Source organism: Pithys albifrons, chromosome 9 (genome assembly GCF_047495875.1).
Source record: "Pithys albifrons albifrons isolate INPA30051 chromosome 9, PitAlb_v1, whole genome shotgun sequence".
NCBI classification, from domain to species: Eukaryota; Metazoa; Chordata; class Aves; order Passeriformes; family Thamnophilidae; genus Pithys; species Pithys albifrons.
In genome coordinates, this window is record NC_092466.1 from 12,591,005 (window position 1) to 12,618,740 (window position 27,736).

General features: G+C 41.6%; 1 protein-coding gene across 1 annotated transcript in view; it reads right to left on the minus strand.

Annotated features, from left to right (window-relative positions):
- Window positions 1–22,432: 22,432 nt before the first annotated feature.
- The window catches only part of SORCS3 (sortilin related VPS10 domain containing receptor 3), a 279,510-nt gene continuing 274,206 nt past the window's right edge, over window positions 22,433–27,736 (minus strand). The window contains exons 25-27 of the mRNA XM_071563732.1: window positions 27,331–27,436; window positions 23,206–23,366; window positions 22,433–22,626 (exon numbers count right to left, since the gene is read on the minus strand). Of these exons, the coding sequence (XP_071419833.1) occupies window positions 22,562–22,626; window positions 23,206–23,366; window positions 27,331–27,436 (332 nt within the window). The 3' untranslated portion in view covers window positions 22,433–22,561. The remainder of the gene's footprint in view (window positions 22,627–23,205; window positions 23,367–27,330; window positions 27,437–27,736) is intronic.

The following is a 27,736-nucleotide window of genomic DNA, read 5'->3' on the forward strand; positions in this document are numbered from 1 at the left end:
CGCCAAATGTGAAAAGAATGAGAGATGCATAAGCCTCGTTAAGCTTTATAATAGGAAAATGCTACTTGCTTGCCCTCCACCAGCTGCCATTCAGTCACCTTTTCCCCTTATCTTCCTCAGCTCTCCCTTCTTCCATAGCAATTGATGAAATTGTTTCTCTGCTCAGTAGCATAATCGTCCTCCATGTGCAAGGCAAGACCATTTAATTCATTTCCTTCCCTAGAATCTGGGTGAGCATGGCAGCTGGCTGCAGCAACCAGTCTGTCACACAGGCCTTTTTAATATTCCTGCTATCTTCCCAGCCTGGACATGCAATTAACTGAGGGAAGAGAGAGGGAGGCAGGCAGGAGAGCTACAAACACAAGACTTGTAACAAAGCAACCTTGAGTGCTGTCTGATTTGCATTTGTTTTTCCTTTCCCTCAATTTTTTTCCTCCACCAAAAACCATTTGTGGCAAGGCACCAACTGCTGTTCTGTGCATTGTACTCATGGTTAACAGGAGAGGTGGATTGGCAACCATGTGCTCACAGATCCAGCTGGCAATGACTAATGTGCTCAATAAATTAACAAAATGCACCTGATCTACAAATAAGGCCCCATAGTTGACACAAAAGTTTTAAGGAAGCTTACCAAGGATCCCTAGAGCTGCTTCTGTTACTAAAACAAGGAGTGGTGGCCACAGGTTTCAGCTTGGATAGTCCAGATGGGACAGCAGAAAAAAACTTCCCTACAAGGAGGTTGCTGCAGGACAGGAACAGTCCACTAAAAGTGTGGGATCTCTGCCCTTGTCAAATGTCTAGACTCAGCCACACAAAGCCACATCTGACCTGCTCTAGTGTTACTGAAACTCTTGCTTTGAGTGGGAAGCTGACCAAAGACCTTCACAGGTGCCTTCCAATCAGCATTTCTGCTGGATTATTTTGATGGAAAAGTCTGTCCCAGGAAGTTCTGGAAGTGTCTCTGACTTGAATTTTTCTGATCATGGCTGCAAAGAGAGTCTATTAAAATCTGCCAAGCTGAGAAACTCTTATAACAAGTGGACATTTTATAGTGTCCACCACTTAGCACAGAAAGAAAAGACATTTTTCTGGAGTAGATACTACAACCTTGAAAGTCAAGAGGGGTACATAGAGATCCAGGCTTGAAACCTGGGCTTTTATCATCCTCCTTCTGGGATTTGCACAAGCAACAAGATTAAGCCTTTTTAAAGCACTGACTACTTGGTTTTTTTAGTAGTAACTCAGTGCTATTATAGATCACACTGGCCCAGGGAGCTGGTGCATTGTCCCAGCTATTGCAAACCTCCCAGCTCCCATCTCTGGCCCTTTTCAATTTAGCCATAAATAACTTTACTTTCATTATTAATAAAAATATAAATAAAGATTAGATCTTGATTTCCTTGGTTAGAATTAAAAAGCAGAGGCTGTAAATCCCCCAGTTTTGAAACCTGAGAAAATTTTCACATCCAGTCAAAGCTATGTCTCCCCTTCAGGCTCTGGGAGAACACTGTAAAATGGACTTGCAGGATGTGCAGCTACAGCTCTGTCTATACCAGCTGATGGAGTTAGGGCTTGAGAGAGTTAGAGGATTACATGTGTTTGCACCACCAGGGCATCCAAGGATCAATGTGCCCCTGCTGCTCTAAGGGAGCTAATAACTAAGTGTCACAAGCTGCATGTGGTATCAGTCTTCCAAAAACAACCTCAGAGCCAACTTCCAGCCTAGGGTACTACCCACAGGTTGATAGGATACTTGCTGGCAGGCTCAGACTGAGGATGGTCCCAGAACAGTTTGTCTCAGCAAGAATCAAGAACAGTGTAAAGCTGCAATTCTTTTAACAATCATTCACTTTTACACAATGTCTTTCTGAGTTCTCCACTGAAGAGAGAGCTTGCTCTGCTTTCTCCCATGGAAAAATCAATGCACCAGACACTCAGAGATCACAAAAAAAAATGACACTGCTCTGGTGGATGCTTCTTTATGGCAGAGGCGATCAGGTCCTCCACTGCCTGTGAACAAAAGTACCTTTCTCTGCAGAATTTGTGCTAGGGAAAGGCAGAGGAGGACAGACTAATATTTGATCTGCTTCAAAAAATAATTTTAAAAAAGTGTTCTCTTTCCAAATTTGGCAGCATCCTTTCCAAACTCTCGCCTCTGACATAGGGCAGATTTATGCAATTCCTTTAAATATTTACCTCCATAGCCATGCCACATAGATGCATTATTACTTTTTAACCAACATTAAAGATTAAAACCAGAATAAAAGCCTTACCTCATACAAGAAGAACTTGTCCTTCAGACAAACAGGAAATGCACCACATCGTGTATATGAACATAAAGACACTCTTAAAACTCCATTCTTTTATTTTTTTTTAAAAAGGAACAGAAAACTTTAAAATGCATTTTCTCTGGAATCACTTTTAATTTCATCTGTGCTAGGTGTTTTTAATGAAGAATGCTTACTTTTAATATTGAGTCTGGAGAAAGAATTAAAATCAAATTAGAGGTCAGAATGGTTGTCAGCATGAAGATGCTCCCTCTGACTCCCTCCCTGTATACACATACCTGCTTGCTAGTGTTGCTCACCACCCGGGGTAGCAAGAAGCATTTAATCTTCTTGCCTGTTAACTGACTACCTTACAAAGATGAGTGGGCATAGCTGTTTTTTATCTCCATCCTCATCTTACCAACCAGTGCCATTTGAGCATCATGGCACAATGGGAACTTTATACTGTGGGTGCTTTGTGGATCTTGCTAATGGTAGGATCTAATATTTTTGGCTAACCTTAGGACTGGAACAGAGACCAGCAGTTCAGCTGGCATTAGCAAAATAGCATTAAACATAACACTGAATCATTAGTTCTTTGTCTCAGACAATTCCAACATGCTTTTTACGCCACAGGCAATGGGCAGTTACTGTAACAGAGAAATGTCATTGTCATTTGGGTCAGGAGATACCTGTGTACCTAAAAAGAGCAAGAGAACAAAAAGGAGAAAGATTAGCCTGCTTCTCTTCTAGACTGGCCGTTCTCAGGCTGGGCAAACCATTACAGAGAGAAGTGTCCTTTACTGAAGGATGCTGTGGGCTCAGGCAGAGGTCCAGTGAAGACTGCTGAGTTACCTGAAAAAGATCCTTTCAGAGTTAAAAGTTACTCAAACCCCAATGGACTCAGAAAGTCCCAAGCTAGTAATAGCTGGAAACAGGCAGAGCACTAGGAAGAAAGTATCTCACAGACTCTCCTTGTTTCTTTTCTGTAAGCCTTTGTCTACAGCCACCACTGGAAAAGAAGGCCTGGGCTAAGTAGTCCCTTATTTTGAACCTGGATGACCTTTCCTACCTTTCAAGGACATATACACTTCCCAAGATGACAAACACCTGGACTGCACTACATGCCTTCTTCCCAAATAATCTGTATCACAGGCACATTCCCCAGCTTCTCCACATCCTCTAGTTTTGAAAGATTAGTCATCCATGTGAGACCTGGTTCCCCATACCCTGTGGCAGAAGAGGAAGGGAAGACAAAAGAACTCAAAAATCGCTGAAGACACTACCTCTCATCAAAGACTTGTTCTCCTCTTTTCAATAGTAACTTTTAAACAAACTTGATCCATCATTTCTAAAGTGAATTTCTTAGGGAGTGAGGTATATATTTTTCTTCAGATAGTGTTTGCAGATTTCAGCATAAATTGTTCAGCAGGGTTTCACTGCATTTGAAATTGTGCTTTTTCTGCCATTGCTGAACAAAGTATTCCTTGGAGAAATGTCACCCAACTTTAATAGAGATCATAACTCACAGGAGAGACCTATACAGTAATTTCCATTGGGATTAATACAGCCTGGAATGGTTTCCTGCTGTTGACGTAACATTGCCAAATATCTTTTCAGTGCTTTATAAATGGCAAGACATATAGTTACTTATCAAAACAAAAAAAGTGATTTGGCAGTGAATTCTATTCATGGAGAATCAAAAGGAAAAGAAATCAGGTGAGCCTTTATTTGGCAATATGGATTAAACAGCTATGTCTTGGCAATATCACTGACTGGAGCAAAGGGAGCAGTGACAATTAGGATACTCACTTTCTACACGTCAGTGGCCTAGGGCCAGCTTGATTGCCTTCTTCAGTTCACACCATCAAAGTGTTTTGCTCTTCACATTAAAATTTGAAGCCTACATTTTCCCGAGCATTAAAAAACCACTACCCAAGGAGATGTACTTGGGTCCCCAGAGACAGTGTAATTCTACTCTAGCTTAAGATTTGCTAATGCATTGAGGTCATGAATGTTTCATGGTGGTTCCATTCCTACATGTGCACAAAGCCTTTACATCACCCTGCCTTTAATTAACTTCTCCTCTTTCCCAGGAGGCCTTTTGAAGCAGGGATGGTTTCCCCTAATGAAACAGTCCTGGCTCTGTGTTTTGAAGTTGTTTACATAGTTAATAGCCCCTTAAGGGGAAATAGCAAAATAGAAGTATGTATGTAGTGAGTTGCTACACACATAAAGTACACAAGTCACTTGGAGATAAATAATTGAGTTGTGAAGTTTTTGAGCGTATGACTTTTTTGGATTTGATTTTTTTCCCCCAGCTGAAAGTTCATCTCTTCAGAGATAAACAAAATTTGCCCAGGGGAACAGAGAAAGAGAGAGGAGCCCAAGAGGGACACCATCCATCCTATAGGCCATTTGTTCCTTTTTGTCAGAGAAACTTCTACTAAAAACAGACCCCATGTCTTCGCTCCAAGTTTTTGACTGAACATAATTTAGGACAATAATCCTGATTTGGATAGTTTAGGGGAGCACCAGTTCTAGTGTTTACAGTCAGAACACCCCTCCCTATCTCTTCTGTTTCTGGATGAAAACTTCAGCATCTCAGCAACTCTCTGGTCATTAAACCCTGTTATTTCAAGTACAGGTATTAGTAAATTAAACTGAAGGATAAGTTTCTGGCAGTGACAGAGAATAGTGATCCTTGCTTTTGTCCCCTTTGGCCATTTTTTATCTGCATCCAACTCACTAAGTCCATTTCCATGACAAAATTCAGAAGGAATTCAGATAGTGAAGGAAGGTGTGCAACACTGTGTAACTGTGGTTTCTAATAGTTACCATGGTGGTTGTTAAACCCAGAGAATAAATGAGAGGCCTATTATTTCTGAGACTGAAGCTCGATAAAAGCAAACCAAAACAACACCACACACAGGCAAAAACCCCAAAGAGGCATTCAAAGTGTCATTTGTATAACTCACCTGACACAGTCCTGGTATTGTAATTGCACAATGAGAAATGCTTAGAGCAAAACGATCCAAATTGCGTGTCACAAGGCTGATAGTAAAATGTCTAGGAAACAGCAGGCTCCTGATGAACAGCTGAATGTTTGCATTTTTAAAAGAGAAGCAGTAGAGGGGAAGAGGACTGGGAGCAGAGAACAGTACCTTGTTACAACAAAAGAGGAAATGGTCAGGCAGAAATTAAGACAGTGGGGCACATTGCCTCAAAATTAGAGAGGAGGTGGGTTGTTTAGCAAGATAGCTGAGCTCTCATTCACCAGGTGAATATATTTTAATCGCCCTATGTAGAGTGTCCCTGGTGCTACATGGATTCATTTGAAAGTCCCAGCTGATGTGGCACAGATTTTCTGAATATCTCAGACAACTGGAGGCCAAAAGAGATCTTTTATAGGAGGCCCAGAAGTTCCCTGCAGGGAATTTCAAGTAGATTTGAAAAGTAACAAATTCTCACCTTCATTCAAAATACATTTAGTCTGGTTTGTTTTTTTGGCAATGCAGAGGGGGAAAAAGTAAAGTAAGAATAGACAGACTTACTGCAGCCGACAGGGCCAGTGAAGGGTAGGGGTTCCTCACAAGCACTTCATGTGACATAGCACATCAGTCATTGCAAATGAGGCTCTGGTTTCTGACTTGAAGCTTTCTTTTCTGCCTGTCATGCAACTAGATTGTGCAGGCAGTTTCAAATGGGACATACACCTTGCTTGGCTTAACTGGGAATGAACTGGAATAACTACAGAGCTCCTGGACTCGGCCAGTTCTTCCCAGAAAGTTGGCTGGGAGGCACAGGTGGATGAGACACAGGCTGATGAGTCATGCGCTTGTAAATCATTTTACTCATTGCTTTTGACCCAAACTAGCAGGAAAGGGTAATTCTAGTTGACACAGAGAGGTCAGGATGGCATTTTCTAAACTTTGGCATCATTTTCTGTCTGTTTGACACTGAATCATTCAAAACCAATTGTGAATGGTTTCTATTTTGCGGTTTTCAGTACAAGGTGATGCATCATGCCATATGTCTGTTCCACTCTCTCTTAGCCAAACTATCTAGTGCTTTGATCCCAGCAATATGATGCTGTTTTGTCTTCTATGGAGGCTTCAATGCATTTAGGTGAATCAATGCCCATCATTTCAGTTTTACAACCAGTGCCACTGCTGTAACAGGCTGATCGACAGCAAGAACCCCGCAACTCAAAGCACAGATGGATGTTGCCCACTGCTGTATGGATTTTCTTTGCCATCGGATTTCCAAAACTGCTCTCCTCTGTAGCCTGTCCTAAGCAAAACAGGAGTGCCATCTCCCCATTTAAGATGTTCTTGAGTACACAGAGAAGGTGGGCCTTGATCTTTTTCATACCAACGCTGTGGTTCTCTGTTATCTGTCCATGTCAGGGCCAGGGCAAGCATAAATCAGCTGGGTCTGCTGGGAGTCATCATAATTCACTGGTGTCAGAGCAACTGTGTTTATATGCAGCATCTTGCAGTAAAATTTTTCCACATCCACTTTTTCTGTATGGCCTATGCAATTCCCATTGGATCATTGCAAATCATTTTCAGCTGTACAGAGTTCAGTTAAAGCTGACTTAGCCAAAAAACCACTAGAGTGCATGATCACAATTTTATAGAGCCTATGAATTCACCAATAACACTCAATAAAACCCCATGCAGCAGTCACTCTCCTGTAGCACCTCCATTGCAAATAAGAGGAGGAAAGGCAAAGGGAAAATATGAATGCAAATAATACCTTTTTTATACCTACTTGTCTCTCATGTTAAAGTTTTCACCAGTTCTAAACAGCATACCCCTAAATGAACTTGGGATTTTTTGTGGGTTTTTTTGTAAAATGTTTTTCCTATCAAAAAAGAAATATCATAGATTGTGGTTATTGCATGGCAAGGAGTACTGTGCACAGGTACTATCTAATTAGCACTAATTGAACAATAGTTTCATCAGAAACTAAGACTTTACTGCAGAAAACTTTTAATTATAGGGAAAACTCTTAAGTCAGGGCTCACAGGTTACACCTGCACACACTAACTAAATAGCCCAGTCTGTTCTGTAAGGCAATGATCCATATTTTTTTCTCTGCTTGGGGATGGAAAAAGTATCAACTTTTAAGGTATGCAATGAGCATTCACTAAAGGGAAAAGGAGAACTAAATCTTCCATTCACACACCAGATGTTCCCATTAAACAATCATTTTCAAGAAAACTCAGCTCATGTGGAAAGAGAGAACTCTGGAGTTCAGAAGTGGGAAACAGACAAAAAAGTTAACTAGTAAAATAAAGGCAGGTGCTGAAGAGGTTGTTCCCAGTTTTGGCCTGGCACTGCAAGAGGTCAGAGCCAGCACTGGCATAAATCAGTGCAGTACCCTGGAAGTCAGCGTGAGCGACTGGTGTCAGAGCAGTGTGCTGATTTACACCACCCTCTCCGTTCAGCAGTTTCAGGAGCTGATGGGCAACGATCTTCTTTAATACCTGTAATACCTCAGGGACCTGCTGCTACCAGCACATTTTCTGGTAGCAGAAATGACACGAGTGAGATTTTCCAGTATTTTGTTATGTGCACTCTAAAACCTCCTTAGGCTTTTGCACAGGTCTTGGAAATTATGAGGTTTAAGAGCTCTAAAGAAAGCAAACACCTCTCCAAATTCCTCATAGACTTTGTCCTGTGGTTAAAGACAACACTTACTAGCATAGGCATACTGTATATGGGTTTGGATACTGAGGGCATAGCTAGGACATCTGGATTAACTTAAGCCTCATTAAATTTTGGGCACAGGCCGAAAACTCCTTCCTTTCATTTGGAGCAGCAGCCTGGCTCAAGAGTTTGCTCCTATGCTATTTTCCTTCTCTAATTGGTCATCTGCCTGGTTCAGCCCTGCTGCTCCACCAGCAGGAGAGCAAACCATGCTGCCTCAGCTACCTTTTGCCCAGCATCACTTCATAATTTAGAAAGAAGGAAGGATATTAAAATCACAGAAATGTGTTTTCTCATTGGGCCTCTCACAATGTCTTTTGTCAAATATGCAAGTCAATGGCTACGTGGGCTGAGTTTCAAGACCAGGCTTGTTTTCTGAACTTTACAGCAGCAAGAAGGGTTGAAGTTTGCAAGTATTATGGTTGGGGTGAGGCAAGCAGAAAAACAGCCATTGCTGAATTTCCAAGGTCAAGAAAGAGGTGTATAAAGGCCCTTTATGTTCTCAAAATATATTTCTCACCATCACTGTACTAAATTGGATCCATTTAATCTATAATAACAACCATGTCATTATTTTTTTTTCCTGGACCAGTTTATCATTATTTTATCCAGTTTTCCTAAATTTCAGTGGAGATTTTAATTACAGTTGTCCTCTCCCAAGCTTCCTTCAGTTCAAGTTGTCACCACATGCCCTTGGCAAGTCAGAACTCAGCCCTGCTCAAATTGCAGTGGTCCATTTTCCCATCAAAGGCGTGTTGCTGCAAAATGATGTATGGTTCAGTGCAGATCATCTAACACTCCTTGTTATGAAGCAAACAAGGATTGGCAGGTGCCCAACCACCTGCACAGGCAGAAAAATGCACCTGTGTGTCATGACAGGAGCAGCTGGCTGAGGAGGGCTTTGTGTGGTTGTGTACAGTGTAGCAGTTCTGCAGTTAAATGCCTGATGCTAGTCCTGGGTCTGAAATGATAGCAAAACAAATAGCTGCGCACCAACATTTGACATCCTTAGATCATATTATTGCATTGCTGTTGTTGGTGCTGTGATATTACACACTGTTTGGTAGCTCTCCATCCAGAAATGCATAACAAATTTGGTGAAAAAGTTATCTCTATTTAAATAGTTAGAGTCTGTGTCATGAAACCAGACTCACACTTCATAGCCTATGAGGAGTAAGGGGATTTTTATTCACTGAGTTCCATCCTGCTGAAGGTCACAACAGCTTTTTTGCAGACTTTTTTATCAGATTTTTTGCTGTGGGATGTTTGCAGCATCACTACCAATTGCTTCTCCTCTTGCACCCACATCAGCACCTGTGGCAAAGGTATGAAGGAGGGTTCCAGGACTTGTCTCCTGTCTGTCATACTTTTGAGGCCCCTTGATGTGAACCATCTCTTTAAATGTATTTCAAAAAGACTGGAAAAAAAAATAAGCCTTTGTATGTCTAATGTAAAATGGGCCAAGACCCACCCATGTCATCAAGATCCACTAGGAAATTCAAGACACCCACAAGCCCTTCTTACTGTCTCTTCTCACTGAGTTTGGGAATGATGCCACCAAGTTTGTGCCCTGGTACAGCAACACCAGGGACAGCCCTTCTTCCTTTGTACTGGTAAGGAAAGGACTGACAGCTGATACTGCCCAGAGCAAAGCTGTGCTACATCCTGCACGCTGTCAACTCAGTCTGCCTGCTACAGGGGTGCCCTGCTCTTATTGCTGACCACTGATCCCTGTGCAGGACCTAAAAACAGCTTTATTTTCCATCACACAAATGGCTGGGGAGTAGAGTTTCCCTACATCTTTGTCTCAAGACAGCACAGTACGTCCTGCAAAGGACATGCCTTGCCTGTGCACATTAAACACACCAAATTTGCTATAAAACACCTTTCTATGCACTCCAAGCAAAGATCTCCCCTGCAAATGCAAAATCAAATGAGGCAGGATGGGCAATCAGTCACCCCACACTGCTCCACCTGGCTCATTTTGAACCAGGGCACCCAAAGAACAGACAACACTTGTGAAGCTGTGAGCTGATGTAAGAACCAAGAGAGGTACAAACCAAGAGAGACTCTGCTATGAACAAGCACTAAGAACCAGAGCCATAAAATGTCACTTGTTCCCCTGGTACTCATGGGGCAACACAATACTCAGGGAAGATTTCATGGATCACATCTCACCTCCTTCTTATCTCTTGTTCAAGTTGTCGACAACGGCAAAGAAGAACACACTGCTTTAAAAAAAATCTGCTAGAGCTTTTCCTGTCAAGTAGGTCTCTTAAACCCCATGGGTGATGTTCTCAAATGACAAAGCTGTTCTCCTTTTTGGCAATGGTCTTTTATCAAGCGATACAGCAGCACAGTTTCAACCATCTCCGTATCACAATGAAGAGACAAACCCTGTTAGCGTTGTTCTCCGAAAATCATAAAATGCAGTGGCTCAGTACACCTAGGGACTAGGCTGGGCTTTGAGCTTCCATGAATCTCTGCAGCAGCGGGAGAAGTGTAATTCAATCTTTTTAACTTGGTGATATATATTCATGTCAGTGGTTTTAAGATAAGGAAAAGACTTTAGTTGAAGAATGAAACTTTTGATGAATAACTGAGAATATGATGAATAATGTACAAATATTTCTTTCCTCTCAGTCAAAATTATTCCAGACCCTTTTTCATTTTAATCCCTGTTGTATTCTTCATTTAAAAAAAAAAAAAAGAAATGAATACGGAAGAAAAAATGCCTGTATTTTTAAAGGCCATTGAAGTTCTAAAAGAAGAGCTTCTAAAAGAAGCCTTCCTGGTTGCACTGAAAGATATTTTTATGGTTTCTTTCTAACTGCAAGAAAACAGAAAATTGTTTGGATACTGGCAGTAATAAGAGTACTAATGATGGGTTACTATGCAAAACCTCAGCCTACCTGCTTGTGCTCTGCAGAAAATGTCTTCCTTTACCTGGGAGGTATTTCTGAAGAAATAAAAAATGGCTACAAACATTTTCTTCCCTTGGAATCTCATTCTTAATTCTGTCCTTGGTAAAAAGTGATGAGACCAGAATGTGTAATGGTAGCAGAGTTTCTAAAGAGGCAACAAAAAACAACATATGTATACATCATTAATTTGTTTTCCAACAGGATGGGAAGGGGAAAGTAAGATAAACTGAGCATTAGTTGAGAGCCCTGCCCATGTTGCACCAAAGCCAGGCCTGAGAAAAATGCTTTCAGCAGAAGGGAGTCACTCAGCTGCATGCAGACACAGCAGGTGATGGTTTTTAACCCTCAGAGGGAGGGAGGTCACATTGCCTGGACATTTTTGAACTCAAATTTTGTGACAGTCAAGTAAAGCTGCAAAAGATGGCCATCTCCCACACTCAGATTTCTCCTCTTCCATACCTTTGAACTAACGAGGGTGAATTTCACCTCCCCGGTAAACTTGTTGCATAGGTAGGAAGTTCTGAGCAGGATATGATGCCATTTGAAAAATAAGGAATCGGAGAAAGAGGTGGTGGTGCAGGAGATGAAAGGAAGCAGCTAACCAGAAAAGCAAACCATAACACAGCCATTGAAAAGTATCTGATTTTAAAAAATAGAGTAATGCAAGAGGTGATGTTAGTTCCGACCATGGCACAAACAGCAGGAAGAGAAGACCCATTTGCTGCAGTTGGGAAAACAAAGTCCAGTTGGGAAAACAAAAACATTGTGTAGCAAGTGCTACCATGTCCACATCGTGAAAAAACATTTAATTGGAGATCTCAGGGGGATGACCATATTGTCTGTGCTTGACCCAAATCCCACTGCACAGAGCTCAGAGCAAATTCAAAACTGACCTTCAGAAGTTTCTGAAGCAAATCCACTCCTGTAATGCACAAGTTCTGTCCGCTCTGATTTATGGGAGGCAGGCATGTTGTGAGACACGTTGTATGAAATTGCTGGAAGGAAAAATTAGAGAAAAAAATGGTTTGCTGGAGCCAATGAGGGTACAAAAAAGCCCTTACTGAATGGAGTTTTTCCTCTATAAATGATCTCGTGTTTGAAGTTGGTCCCTGGAGGAGCAAAAGCCTGTCAACAAAGTATTTTTCTGAAATGAAGATGAGGGCAACATATTCCAAAATACCACACATGGGAATAAAACCCTTTATTTCCAAGCATGCTGAGGATGAAGTGGGTCACTGTATGCTTTGATTCACCGACACATATCTGCTGGATTCACATGAGTGCAGTAAATGCAGATATACCAGTCCAGTTGCTGGTGACAGCTGGCCTAGGATCTTGGCAGTGTCTGGTTCTTGCCATATAGTAGAGAAGTTTGCACACTGCATTGCTTGAAACCTAACAGGGGAGGATTATTTTCAAGGTCAGATTCACACTTACAGAATATTAAGTGGCTGGGGTGGCCTTGCTGTTCTGCACATATGTTGGCAGGTCCTCAGCCATCTATTCATCCACCCACTTCAAATAAATATAGAAATGCTTTTTCTATAACAGAAGGAGCAATACTGCTATTACCCAAGCCAAGGAAGTAACAGAAGAATGGAAATCAGGATGCCAGTCTCCTAAGTCATCCTGGTCAATGGGAGGCAGAGGTCTTCTTCTAAAGAGTATCTTAAATTATGACCCTCTTCTTTGGAGAAATTTTGAGAAATATCCTTAGGGCTGGACTCTACTTCAGACAACATTTCCATTGTTTAAGGAGGACAGGAAAAGAAACAGCCAGAATTTATGAAAGTCACATTTTATGCAGGTCTTTCCAATGCCAAACCTGTTCCATACACAGAAAGGCTCTCCCCACTGCCCAAGAATGCTGTGCTGAGAATCCAGGGCATTTTCCTCCAAAACTGTGCTCAAGTACAATTTATAGCGCAGAGACAGGAATTGTTTGCTCCCCAGACTTTTCCGTCATGCTTTGATCAAAACTTTTTAGGCTGCATTAAGGTCTATGGTGTTGATTTATTTTCATGAATTCATTTTCTTTTTCCTTGTCACAGCTTTCATGGATTTATGAGGTTAAAGAGCATGAAGCTAATTAAATAATCTGACTGGTTGAACATCTGTTGAAATATAATAATAATTTCTGAAGCCAATGTTCTGGATGAGCTATTAATTCTGATTTAAAAATTAGAGGCACCGTTTTATCATCAAAGAAAATCAACAAAACAAAACCTTAGCACTTTCTGGGCTCAGAGGGAACCTTTGGTTCTCCTTTGAAACCTGTTTCACCCACTTACACCCTTCAGCACCTTTCAGTCCACTGGTCCAAGTGTCCCTTTTAGCCTTCCTCACAGTCAGAGTTCCTAATGTAAACCAGCTGGTCTGTAGGGGAGGTCCAGTCCAGTTTGAAGACTGTTGGTGTGCAGCAGCTACAAATAGAAATTCAGATTCAAACATGATAGAGATTCATCCAGAGAGACACCTTAGACCAAACCAGAAACTAATGCATGACCTTAGGTTAGAGGTTTAAGTCCAAATAGCTATTTAAGTGAGGACCTAAGCCTTTTGTTCAGTTCCATCTTGGTCTCTATCCCCACGGGGCAGCCTTGGACTGACTAAGTAGTTCCTAAGCCCAGAAACTTCCATTAGACTGATATGCAGGAACCTGGTTCCCAGCCAAGCATAGCCTGCCCTAATTTTCTTAGACTGCATTGTCTCTACATCTTGCTCTCAAAATAACTTTGTCAAAAATTCATTAAATGGTACAGATAAATAAATAAACTAGATCAGTTCCCTCCCACTACTCAAGATCAGTTAATGTTTCAAGGCTGATGAAAATACCTTGAATGCATAAGTAATTTGCAGCAGTTCTTAAGTCCTCCTCTTCTGCTGGTAAATTGTTTGGGTTGTGGGACTCATGTGGGTGTTCATGCAAAGTGGGGATTTGCCCCAAGGCCTGGAGGAGTCAATGACAGATCAACAGTGAAAGTGCCCACTGATGCCAAAAGTATCTCCAGGCTCTCCTGCACCAAAGCCGCAAGAGTGCATGTGCTTACCCTTTCTGTGACTTTTCCTTTTAGAAATGGACAAATTGTTCATACTGTAAATATTTTTGATATTGTAAATTATTCATAGTCCCAAAGTACAATGAGTAAAGGAGTGGGTTGAAGCTTATGCTGAGACTTTGCTGCTTAATCTACAAAAGGAAGGGAAGTTTTATACAAAAAATTAAGAGGAAAGTACCTCAGCATCATACAGTTCTGTTCAGATCTCTAGCAGCCTGTAGACTGGAACTGACAGGAACATTTCAAGGTGAAAAAAAAGATTAAAACCATAGTCTCACAGGTATTCCTAACCATATCTCAAATTATTCCAAGTGCAGGTGATATTATTAGGCAGTAAGGTCCAGATCCACCAATAGATTCAGATTCTCAAACTTCCCCGCAATAAGCTTTAGACACTTCAGCACATGCATGCTGTGGAACACAGCTATTGAGGTAACAGAAACCTTTCTCCTTCTTCTTGCAGAACTGTCTGTCCCTGAGCATCCCAGTGGCATATTATGACTTTCAGCCTTTCTTCATCCTTGTGGATTCTCATGAGACCCAGAATCACTGAAAAGAGGGGTGTGTAAGCACTGGGACACTGTAAGTGCAGACAAACATTTCCAGATCTGGCAGCAGAATTTGCTGCCCAGGTTGACGTTGCCTTATCTTGGTTTTCAGATAGTCTCATATTCATTTTCACCACCTCTTGACCTCCTTAAAACTTCTCTAATATCCCTGGTTTCTCTGGAGGTCTCTTCAGGGAATGCTCATTTCAAGGACAAGTGGCTATGCCCCTCATTTTAGCTCAGCCAATTGTCTTAGTCAGTTCTTGATGGCACATTCATTCCCTATAAAAGCTTATCCTTGTCCCCCATCCCAGACAATTCCCCCACCCAGCATACACTCCAATTAATATCAAGAAAAGAGGAATGAAAAATATTATATGGTGTTTCATAATCCCATCTTCCTGCCCTTTCTCCACGGACCCCTTCAGACTCATTTTCCCTACACCGCACATCAGGAGCCACTTCTTTTTAACAGCAATCATCCAACCCATTGAATACAGTTTCATCCAACCTGGACTGAGCCTTGAAAATGGCCAACAAATCCTGCCTGATTCCTCATTCATCCACCACTGTTCTACCAGTAACCTCAATGCTCAGCTCTGGGACTCCAGTAGAGAATGAGTTGCTTAAAACTTGAATTTCAATGCTGAGCATCAGGATGTGGAAGCAGAGATGACTCCATTGTATATGGAGTGAATGTGCTACAACTCCTATTGATTCAGATGATCCAACCTGTGACTTTCTCCTGGTCAGCCACAGGATCTCAGGCAGCCTGGTCCACCTCTCTTCTTCCTTGCTCTGCTTCTCATCTGGCTTTCAGTTTTCTCTCTCCTTTTTTGTTTTCCAGGTTCATGTAACCAACAGAAGATTTTAAAAAACATACATCATCAAAACATTTTTGTTTCATTTAATAAACATGCTTTTCCTTCCTATGTGCCTGTATGTGGGGTTTTTTAGTACTAATATTACAGTCTCCCTAAATTTTGATCTGAAAACTGCTTGACATTCACAATGAGGCATTAAAAAGGATTTATTCTGTCCTTGAAGTAGGCATGTAACTCCTCTTAATGTGAGAGCTCAGACTGGTGTAAATCAAGACTAAATTCACTGATACCAGGGGCCATGAACAGGTAGAACTAGCATAAAGCAATGGTGAAGCAAATAATTTTGCACTCAAGGGTAAAAGTCCAACAAAACCCAGCACAATTGTTTTCTGTTCTGCCTCCACCTGCCCAACTGCATTGAAAATAAAGTCAATAGACCTACTAATAACCATTTTTCTGAAATGGAGGAAAAAAAAACATTTTTTTTTGCAAGGACAAGTCTTTGTTTTCTGCTCACAACCAGACATTCACACACACTAATCTCATGAAACAGTTCGCAGTGAGAAATTGTTGCCTCCTCCATGACCCAAAATAAACCCATTTCTGTGGTCTCATATAGAAACATCAGCAGATTTGTTTAATTAATGTTTCAGGGTCAAGGGAAAAATGTATAGATAAATATATTTAAAGGCTTTGAAAGCTTCATGGCAGCAGTCCAACGCTGCTTTTTTTTTTGCCTTAGCTAGCTGTCTTAGGGGAAAAAAGCAGCCCATAAAGCTTAGAAAAGTAATCTGTCTCTGTGTCTGGGGTTCCTGTCACCTGTCAATTCCCTGATGTAGCACCATGATATATTACAGCAAACCAGCACTCAAGTGATGTATTACAATAATATGTCTGTAATGCAATGGTGCTTTGATAGTCCTTAATAACCAGAGTACTTCACTGGGGACAGGGCCAAAGGAAAAGGAAGACCTGGGCAGGAGGCACATTCAGCTAAGTGCTGCCTCACCCTGTTGAAGTGTGTGATGCCATGAACTCTGGATGGGAAACACCTCATTTGTCCTCGGAACAAGGCCTAGAACTTGAGCAGCAGCATTTACAGGAAGGTAGCTGGCACGCAAGGTATCCTCTCTTGGGCATGAGAACTTGTATTTCTGGTTGCACCAAGACCTGGACTGAATCAAGAGAGACACTGTTCTACCTTGCCAAGGCTGAGCCCACTCCTGGGCAGGCAGGAACAGGAAGAGGAAGCCTCAGCAGGCTGATGATTTTGGAAGGGCACTCATCTTGCAGAGCAATAGGAAAGGTCCATCGGGTGCCTCTCAGATACTGCCTTGCAGCAGGAGAATCCAGACCAGTGCCCCAAAGAGTGTGAAAACAGAGCCTCAGCTGGTTTAGGCATGGACCTTCCTCCATTCCTGGGTGAGGATGCAGCCAGCACCAGCCAAGCCTTGCTGCATTTTTGCTCTCCATCACCAACACCGCCGCAATGTGGTTTATTGATGGGGGGCACTGGGGGATGTGCTCTTAGCCAAGCCTTCTGGGTGCTCCCACTGCACAAGTAATCACAGGCTCTCCCTGCATAACAAGAGCATTGTCGTCCAGTGACCCTAAGCCAAGCCAAGCCAAGCCAAACTTCTCAGTATTAACACACCAAGCTGGGGAAAGTGGCTCTTAATGTACTTTTCTCTCCTGTACTAGAGGTGTGCTACACCCACCCAGCATGGCAGCCTTGGGTCATATAGGTGGTGTTGAACACCACGGTAAGGACTGAAACAAGACAGTGATGAACTGACTCCTTGAGTAGTTAAGACGTACTTTTCCTGAGCAACACCATATTCCCTGATAGAGTGGTAATTGGCACAAACATGAGAATATCAGATGTAGTAAACAATGCTTACACTGCCTTTAAGAAAGGGAATAAGGAGTCTATTCGACACAGAACAACTGGATGCAGGTAAAGATTGAGCCACCATGTATCTAGACCCAGGGGGGTGGGGGGGTGGTGGTGCTGATGTGTAACTGCCTACATTTGATTTCACAGCTGCACATCTCTCTGTTTGTGAATAGTCAATCCCTGGGTCTCAGTGGTAGCTTGTTAAGCCATGGTAATTTCACCATTTGTGCTTGTCTGTTTATAACTTGATTTCAGGACCCTATGAACAGAAATGTTGCACTAGCATTGCAGTAAAGATGGTCAGATACAAATATTTCAAAAGCCTCAGCTTTTGAAGGTCTTCTGTGATGCTGGAGGTCCCTCATGCATCACACTCAGAGATGGCCATCTAGTCCTTTGTTGCCTGACTCTTTCAGCTTCCTGACATAAAGGAACAACAGAAACAACTGAGCATTAGATATAAAAGCAAGAATAAACGGACGTCAGCTGCATTCTTGAGTTATATAAACATGAAAGTTTAGCTGCATGAGGTCAGAGAAAACATTTGGGCGATTAGTCTGGCCTCCACCAGTGACTAGCAGTGTACATCAGTGGAGCATATGGAAGAGATGGCCATGGAGATGTTTCCCAGGTAGGTCTGACACACTCCTGAAATTTTCAGTTTATGGACTCCAGAGCTAAAGGAAAGAGGTGTGGGCAGGCATATGTATGCATGCATGTGCATGGGTAGAGATGGCTGATAGGCATCCAGAGACATACTTCCATGGTCTTTTTTCCTTTTTAAACAGTCTCTTGTAGCAAGGACTGAAAAAGATACTTTTTTTTTTCTCCACATGGGGTCGTGTCTGCACAAGTAGATAGTTCTCCCCTCCTATTCACCTCCAGGGCTCCAAAGATAATCAGCCTGTAGAATCAAAAGGTAAGAAGACAATTATTTTTTGAGAGGTGCAGTCCAAAGGAAGGAGAGGTAGTTGTTTTCTCTTTTATTTTAAAAATCTTGCATTAGAACATTTCTCTGCTGACCCTCCATGTGCTTTGCATGACCCCGAACAACAGAGCTGGAGGGTCAGATATGGCAAGGGAAATTCAGAAGAAAGAGCAGACTTTGCCAAAAGGAAATCTAAGAAGAACAAGGACTGAAAAAGCAGCCAGGGGTAACTCTGATGTACAAAAATACATTTATTTTCAACAATTTCAAAACCACTGCCTTTTTTTTACAGTAGAAATATTCAAATGGAACAATAAAACCAAGAACAGTATATATATATGTATATATATGATTCATGCAGTTGTATTACTGTGTTCAATACAGGTATTGCAATTGTCTGTCTCATTTAATCCTTTAAAATCACGGTAGTGGTTTGGGTTTAATGCACTGTCCAATAACATCAGAAGGAATGAGGATTCTGGTTTGGCTTGTTAGACCTGGAATGTGTGTGGGAGCTGATTGAAGGAAAAGGGAGAAAACAGGACATCAGGGCATCTTTGCACATCTGTGAAACCAGAGGAAAACACACACTTCATACACATGCTCTTATTGATGACAACTGTGTCTGAAACCCTCTGCACTCTCCAGTCACTTTAGTGTCACCTCTAATTCTTCTGGGCTTAGTGCTGGGGTTCTCAAGCACTGGTTAAACTGAGCAGAGGACCTATTTAATGTTTACATCAGATTGTCAGCCATACAGATCCAGAAGCTGCATCTAGTCTCCAGGTCTCGTGCATTATTCCTAAATTACAGCTAACGCAGTAGAATCCATCATAGGGGAAAGCTGACAGTGATAGAGAGCACTGACCTAGTCTCTTGTCTCTTTCTTTTCTTCTTTCTACAGAACTACAGTGTGGGAGCTATTTATGTTCTACTCACGCCATTGTCTCTTTCCATCATTATTCAGGTAAGTAATAATCTATAGCTTTAAGGATTTGCGTTCCATTTTCCCCGTCAGTAAAACTTTCCTGCAGGGGAAAAAACCCTAATGACAACCCCAAGTTATTTCACAGCAAGACACATACAAATAAAAATGGCCAATACTCCTGTTAGTCTGTGCTAATCCCACAGATCAGTGCCTTCCAAAACAGATGAACAGTGCTGTTTGTCTGATGCAAACCTTACAGAGGTCCCATGGATAGAGAGATAAAGCCCTCGGCATCCCGCTGGGATGCAGTACTTACCTTTCCAGTATACTAAAGGAGCAGCCTTCAGCCATGAACACAAGCTTTTTTCTGCGGCCATCAACCAAGACTGTGTCCTAATGCAGCAGATATGATTTGGCAAATATGGTCCCATAAATACCCTAGGGAGCTCTTTTCAGAAGTGCATGGAGCACACCCTAGTCCTGACTGCAGTGTGACAAACTGTCCTGAGAGACAATGACACCCACTAAGTCTCATGGAAGCTGAAGTTTGAGCAAACTCAAGAATCAGTCAGGGGGTTTTATCATTCAGTTCTGGCTCTATGGAATTTTTTTGTTTGCTTTGTAGGATTTCTTAGGATCCTAATCAATTTTGGGCAGAACATGGCTTTCTGGATAGATATTTCTCAGAAAGTCAACTGTATCATTCAGAAACTCCTCAACCTTCACTGACATTAAATTTCTTTCTGAGAAGTGAAAATGTTTCCATTTTTTTTCAGCATCTTACTCTCAGTTTTCCCTCCTTGCTTCCTCGCATTTTTATAAGACATTTAACATTCATCTTTAAAAGTGTGAAAATTAAATCGTGAGCAGAAATGTGAAAACTGCAATACTCTGCCTTTCTTGTTAGATCAACATGAGATCAATCCTATGAGAAACCTAGAAAACTCCAAACAGGGAACATTTTCACTTTGTTTCATGGTTTATAAAAGAAAGTTAATACAGAACATAATGATTACTTTACATTCAGTTCTCTGCAGTCAGAGAACTGAATACAATCAGTCAGACAATCAGTCCCTTTAATCCTAATGATCAGCAAAGTCTGAGATCAGCTCCCAGTTTAGCTCAAGGCCTATGAGAACACTGTTTATGTACATCCCTCCCATATATACCTAGATGGAAGCTGTGGCCTTGTGCTAGCAGTCTTATCACCAGACCGGGCCATTACTGTAAACTACTTTGGTGCTTCCGTAGAACAGAGACAGTAATGCAACATTTATGCACATGTGATGGATGGAAACTCAGGTTAAAAAGAATAACACAGCCATTGCTCTCCAGCTTATATTAGAAACCAGAGCAGAAAAGCGAGGGAGGAAACAGTAGAGAAATAGTTTTAAATCAACAGAAAAGGCCCACAAGCCTGACTAAAATGGAGAAGAAGAACTGAGAATATTTAGCTTTAGTGTTTCTCTCAAAACAGTATTTCCCTATGTTTTGGTTTTATAATTTTAATTTTGAAACATCTCCTGTGTTTTTCTGCAAAATTGTGTTTAACCATGCCCTCATTTCGGTGCAGATATATTAAAGGTGATGTGGAGTCTTGCAACCAGACCCTAAAAAATTATCACAAACATTTTCACCTGGTGCCATTTTTGCCTTCTGTTACCACACAAGCACTAGAACATCTTCCCAGACGTGCATCCAATCTTCCTTCCCCTCCTGTGGGGTCTACAGCTCAATACGCTGAAGAATAAGATTCATTTTTGACATCCAACTCAAGAAAAATGGATCAAACTCATCACTAGGTCAACTTCTTGCCCCAGAACTCGATCACCTCCAAGGGCTATCCTCAATTCAGTGTAGCAAAAAATTTCTAAAGAGCTTTTTCAATACATTTTCTTCATTAACGTCCTTGTTCTAACTAGAAAACATCAACCTAGCATACAGAAATTACTCTGATGGCATTTTCACTCTGAATTGGAAACTGCTGTTCTGCAGGACTCATAACAAAGATTTTCATAGCTCATTTATACAGGTCTGACCCTTCATTGCCCTCTCCAAAGAGCAGTCCCTAATCGCATACATCATGTTCAGCCAGAAGTTACTATCCTCACACATCCTAAATAGCACTTCACTTCTTCTGCTGAAATACTAAAAGCATGACTTCTCCCTGGGAATAAAGCTACTGCAACCTGCCCCACTGTTGAGTTGAGGTTCTATTGGATGCTGCAAGGCTGCTGGTATTTGCCCACACTGGAATGGTGATAATGTCACCATTGTTTTCCTCATTTTCACTAACAGATGCAACCAAGATCATTCTCAGAAGTTGACTACAGTGACAGAGATGAACAGAATATAAACAATGTTGAAATATTTATGAAAGGCTCATAGTCTGCCTCGCTAATGCCTTTTTCTGCTCCATCACAGGAAATGACACCATATATATATATGTAAAAATAGGCTTGCAGTTATACAAAGAGAAATGAACTATGCTGTTTACAGCCAGCAGGATCAGATTGAAATATGACAGACAACTGGAACACACTTGGAACCAAAGCGTGATTCAAGTGGTCATCACAGTCCCTGGTTGGCTGACGTGTACGAGCACGTGTGTGTGTGTGTGTGTGTGTGTGTGTGTGTGTGTGTACACATGTGCGAGTTCGTGCATGGCTGTGTGTGGTTCAGTTTCTGTTTTAAACATATCTTCTCTTACTAAACATTAAATTATTTGTCAAGAAATAAAAAGCTATGTACACTGTAATTATCTACAGTAGGCCTTCGGCATCCTCGCTATTCACATGCACAGGGTTTAGGCTGCATTCATAAACTCAGGCATGCTCCTCCACTGCTTGTGCTGCTGTCCCCTCCAGCCAATCTGTAGTCCAAGGAACACTGATGTGTGTGTTTCTTCTGTTTGTTTTTTTTTCCTTTCTCAGCAGTCAACAGTGCCAGAGGGTGACTGAAATTAAAAGCAATTAAAAGAGGCAAGATCCTGCAAAAAGCTGAGACATGCATGTCATCAAAAGCGAGGGATGTTGGCATGGTGCAGAGCCTGGTCCAACAATCCAGTCTGAACCCCTCTGGCAGGATGAAGTAGCTGATTCATGACTTATTTTGAAAAGGGCTGAAAAGGGACAATTTACTTACAACATATTGCCTAAGGTACGATACCTATCTGTTGGATTTGAATACTTAATTCCCATTCTGTGTTTAACAGGAGGCTGGCATTCAAATCCCACTGGACGCTTGACTCATTCTTTGCTTTTTACTTCTAATTTGATGTGTATTTCCTAAATATGAAGAACCCCTGCTATTTATGAATGCAGCCCTTGTAAACACAAAATGCCCACCCCATCCCCACCCAAATGATAATGACATATAACTCTTCCTTTTTTCATAATAATAATAATAATAACAATAATAATTACAAATAAAAAGTCAGAAATATTGTAGACCAAGTGGATTCTCAGTATTAAACACTAGTGCAGTTGGGGATTTCCTTTGTGCTTTCACTGTTGGCAATTGTTGAGATGCTTCCTGTGGAGGAGAAAATGGAGAAGAGAGTCAGTCCAGTGGCTTCAACAGTTTGGTCTATATTGCTTCCTACTCCTTCTTAGGATGTGTTTGTGCAAGTGTAAAGTCAGCAAAGGTGTTTTGAAGTAAGACATCCTCTTTTGTATTTGCAATAAGCAGAGAGCATGCAGAAAACTCATTACTACAGCTCAATTGACCAGCAGTAAACTCATTAAACTATAGAAACATATTTACTTGTAATCATGCACACCAACAGCATAACCTTGGCTCAGCTGATTTTCCTGAGGGCTCAGGGAGCTTTGTGCTCCTCCACAGGAGAGGCAGGGTCATGAGTAGGCACAGGTGAGAGCCACAACTATTACTAAGTCCTGTATACTTATTTTTGGCTACAGGTTCCTACCCAGGTCATGTAACACTGTGGGAAAAGCTGTAAGAAAAACCCTCTGTTACCATGTTGCAGAGAGAGATTTACTCCCTATGTCAATGTCTCAGGCTCTACCTGTCACAGTCACTGCCTTCTAATACTCCAACATCCTCATCCAGATTGTGAAAATAGAAACCCAGTTGAGGGCTGTCTCTCACCCATCACTCTTGTGTCCAGCTCTTTGTCCAACAGTTCCTCAGGGTCTGTGAACTCACTAAGAGTGATTTTGGGGGCATTTTCACTTTGGCTGACAGAGCCAATCATTTCCTGCTCCTTGTCATGCTGAACTTGGGCATAGATGTTAATCCAAGGGATTTTCCTGCACAAGAAAAGAAAACAAGAGACTTTATTTTGTAACACAGGGATTCTCAGTATGTCATTTCTTAAACAGACCAATCCCACAAATGCAGCACTGGCAGTGATGAGCCCTAAGAATGGTGAAAGTACCACAAAAATATTTATCTCTGAAAGTGTCATTAGCATCCACTAATTCCAATACCAGCCTAAAGTTACCCCAAATTTCATGCCACTGCCTTTGTATCCTGTTCAAAAAGGTTCCTCCAGCTGTAAATTGAAGTGTTCTGGTCCTGCCCTATAAAACAAGAATTCATGCACACAGTGGACACTGCACTCAGCTCAGAGAGCAGCAATCAACTAAGTACAATCAGCTGCAATTGTCAGCTCTCCCAGTATTTATTATATGATCAGTGGTGCATTGGAAACCAAAAGTAAAAATCAATTTGAGCACTACTATCAGTTGAGAAAAAAAATTGCTAGGCTTGTTGAGGCCCACATTGCCTCAACAGGAATTGCCACATCAGAAAGAGCAATAAAGAACTGGTCCTGCCTCAGAGTATAGAAAGGATTTGGATCTCATAGCACCCATCCAAAGTCTATTTGTTACCATTGCATTGCAAATACCAGTTTGTCATACCATGGAGCATGCAAGTTTGCAGGGACTTATTTTCCCTTCCTGCTCAGGAAGGCAAAAAAGTTAAGGGAATATTTCTTCTTCCTTCTTCCAAGTGAAGTTAACTTGGACTGCTAGAATTATATCCTTGAAAGTCAGTTAGACAGTCCACATTGCTTAAATAAGGAAAATTGGGAGAATATTTTCAATTCTCTAAAGCACACAGGAGAAAAAAAGAAGATATGTTCAAAAGAAGTTATATAAAATGCCATATCTTTATGCTAATCTGCCTGCTGTTGGACATGTCACAGACTGAAAGCAGTGGAAAATGCCTCAATTCTCATTAATTCAATAGCTCTATGCTGATATAATCCAGTGAAGTTCTGGCCTCAACCAACTTGTCCTATTGGCTTGAATCAGCATTCTGTTCTTAACCAGCAGTAAGCCAGGACACAGTGGGGAAGCTTAGCAGAAGGTAACAAATCTAATTGGCTTCTCCCTTTCTCCTAATCTGTAATTTTCAAATATGCCTTACATGCCACTAGAAGACATAACAACTACAAAAGAAATGAGCAAACTAATGCATTTCCATAGGATTTAAGTGCCCAGTATACATCTGGAGATGTGTAGAGACATGGACTTGAGAGCACGCCTGGAAAGACTGGAAGACATAGTTTTGCTTCCGAACAATGCAATGGCAGAGAAGTGGTTGTCTTCGGTGCTTGGAGAGGAAAGGTGAGAAAAGCTCTTTAGAACAGTGAGGCGGAGAGACCTCCAGGTACTTCAGAGAGTTATGAAAAAAGGAAACTGAGTCAGCTGTCCATATGTGTATCCACACACACATACCTAATCCTGCTGTGTTTCCCAGCACAGTCACAGGTGGACATAACATCCCACTGCACAACTCTGAGCACACCCATAGGAACACACCCCTGCACTCCTGTCTCAGGACACACACTCCCTGAATGCCCCATTGCCCCACCACTACTCAGCACTCATACACACATAATATTGACCTACTCTATGCTCAATCTCCCAGAAATGAAACAACGTCCTTATGGTTTATTTCCATACTTTTGTCTCTTCCATCCTTTTCCACCTGGATCTGCTCAACAAGCATCAATCTGGCAGCAGTGTTTAACTGCTGAGTCTATAAACAGATGAACTAATAATTACAAGTCTGTGTGCAAACCAGCAAAGTACCAAATCTGTAAAGCTGCAGAACTAAAATTTCATGCAGGTTTGTGCTCTCACCAAACCTCTCGCTGTAAGCAGCAGTTCAGTGTTCAGGCTGCGATCACCATTAATCAACAAAGTACACATGGCTAATGGACCTCTGCATCACTGAGAGGCAGAGGAAAGCTTTTGGGTTTGCCCTCTCTTTCCATTAAGAATTGTTGAATGCTTTTACTTCTGCTCATTGAGCCAGAGGTTTTAGAGCTGAAAAGTTTCTTTCTGTTCTAAAAAATCTAGTTAAGGACCCTCTGTGTATCTGACTTAATCCTAAACTTTGTCACTTTGATCTAGGTTTGTTCTCTTTGGGACAGAGGAGATAAGAGGGGCCAGCAAATTGACGAGTTTCTGTGCTAAGCAAAACTGATGCTTTGACCAACTTCCCTCCCACTCCCAATTTGTAATATATTCAATTTTTAGACTGATTTTAATAAGGCAGGTCTTTGCAGCTCTGGAGCACAGTATAAAGTTGATGGCTGCTATGCTCATGGCTCAGGATGCTTAAATAGTATGAGATTCAGTTTTATGAGCTGTAGTAGTATAACATGACCTGGAGACTGTCAAAGCAAAGTAGACTAACAAGATCCTTACTGTCCTCTGGCAGCTGGAATATACAAATCCTTCTTCCTGGTAACTGACCACTGATCACAGAGCCAAAGAAATCAGTCCAAAACTAAAAAACCATCTTACCAAGACACAAAGGAAAGCATGTCTTACACAGGCTTGTATGTACATTTTGACACACCCCCAGAAAGACTTCTTTGCCCTCCTCATCCTACATCTGAGTGTGAGAGAAAACATCAGCTGCCTTCCCAGCACAGTATTAAATCAATGCCTTAAAACAGTCCTATGTCCCATTTCCCACTGACCTGGGAAACTGTATTCCACCTCACAGAAACAGAGAGAGGATTTCAGACTGCAATTAGGAGGTCATACTAAAGGCCTTGAAATCTGCATCTGAGCAGATTCACACAAATGCATTCTTTGAAAATTGTTCTGGGCCACTGAAGTCAGTGGGAGCTCAGTAAGAGATATCAATGTGCACGGGATCAAGCACTAGAAGCAGTGCCACTCACTGATTTTGACAATGGTTAAGGTATGAAGTTAGAAATGACAGAAGCTTTAAACCTGGAGACTAGGATACATGCCTATCATTCCATTTTTAATACTCTTTGTATCCTACTACTATCATTAGAGAGTACTACCCTTTCCTAGGTGGCAAAAAAGCTGCAGAGAGAAACATATCGCTGGAATCTGGACTAAAAAAGCTCTAGTTTCACCATTTGGAGGAACTACTATGTCCAGGAAGTTTTATTTTTAATTTTTCTTGCTTTTTAATTTTTTTTGTATGTCAGGCTCAGTTTATGCTTCTAATACAATATTTTGCCACTAGGCAGGATCTGAGTACATAGACTATTTTATGCAGTAAGTACTCTACTGATTGCAAAGTTCCTTCTAAGGAGCTCCATCTGCCTAAAATATATTCTCATAAAGCAGCCCTTCAGCAAAGAGGCCATTCTTATCACATATTTGGTTTCACAGCTTGCAGCAGCCAAGTGCCATGGACCAGCACTGGTCCTACCTGCTGCTGGAAGCAAAAGGTTTATATTAACATCTGTCAAAGTAAATCTCAGCACAGATTCCCAAAGGCACTTTGACGTTTTACATGAAATTTTCTGGCTCTGAGTCTCCCACCTCTAACATAATTGCACCTGTTCCTCTGCAAGACTAACTTATTTACTTTGCAAGATACAAATGAGATGTTGCAAATGAGAAGGCAGCTGGCCAGGTGGGCATAGACTGCATGAAGTCATCTGTTATGTGGTTTTTTGACTAAGTCTGCCTTGTGTATCTCAGTACTCAGTGAATACAGAGGGTTCCCATTTCTGGTCTGTGCTTCAAACGCAGCAGCTGAAACAGGCTACAGATGATTTCTGACCTCTTGGTGAGCTTTTGGAGCATCAAGTTTGTGGTGAAAGGGCAGTAGATGGTTTTCTCTTTGAGAAATAGGGACTTATACCCATCCAAGCCTTAGGCCAATGTAACTCGCTCTACCTTTGCAATTCAGGCACAGCTATGCCTAGAATTCCTGTAAACCACCCATTGTCTCCTCCTCCCATCCAAAAGTTTTTCAACTTACCTCTTGAATTTGTAAATTAAAAAAACAGCCAAGCCTACAAACACCACAGACAACAACATGAGCATCGCAGAACTGCTGTGACCCGAGCTGGAATCCACAAGGGGTGCTGCAGGAAGAAAGGCAGAGCATTACATTTGCAGGATATTACAAGGGAACACATTAACTACCAGAGAGTTGAGCTCAACTCTGTCTTTGTCACATCTTCTTTATCACCACTGCATGGTGCATGCTGTTTTTGGCAAAACCAATGAGTAGGAAACAAATTGACTTTCTTGTCCTTCAAAAGTCAAGTCCCTTTTCCAAGACAGTGCAGCTGAGTAAAAAGGCACAGCAAGACATGCTTAGCTGAATGCCTGATCACTCCTGTGTTAACACTCTGGGCTATTTCTTTTCAGGCTTTTCCAGG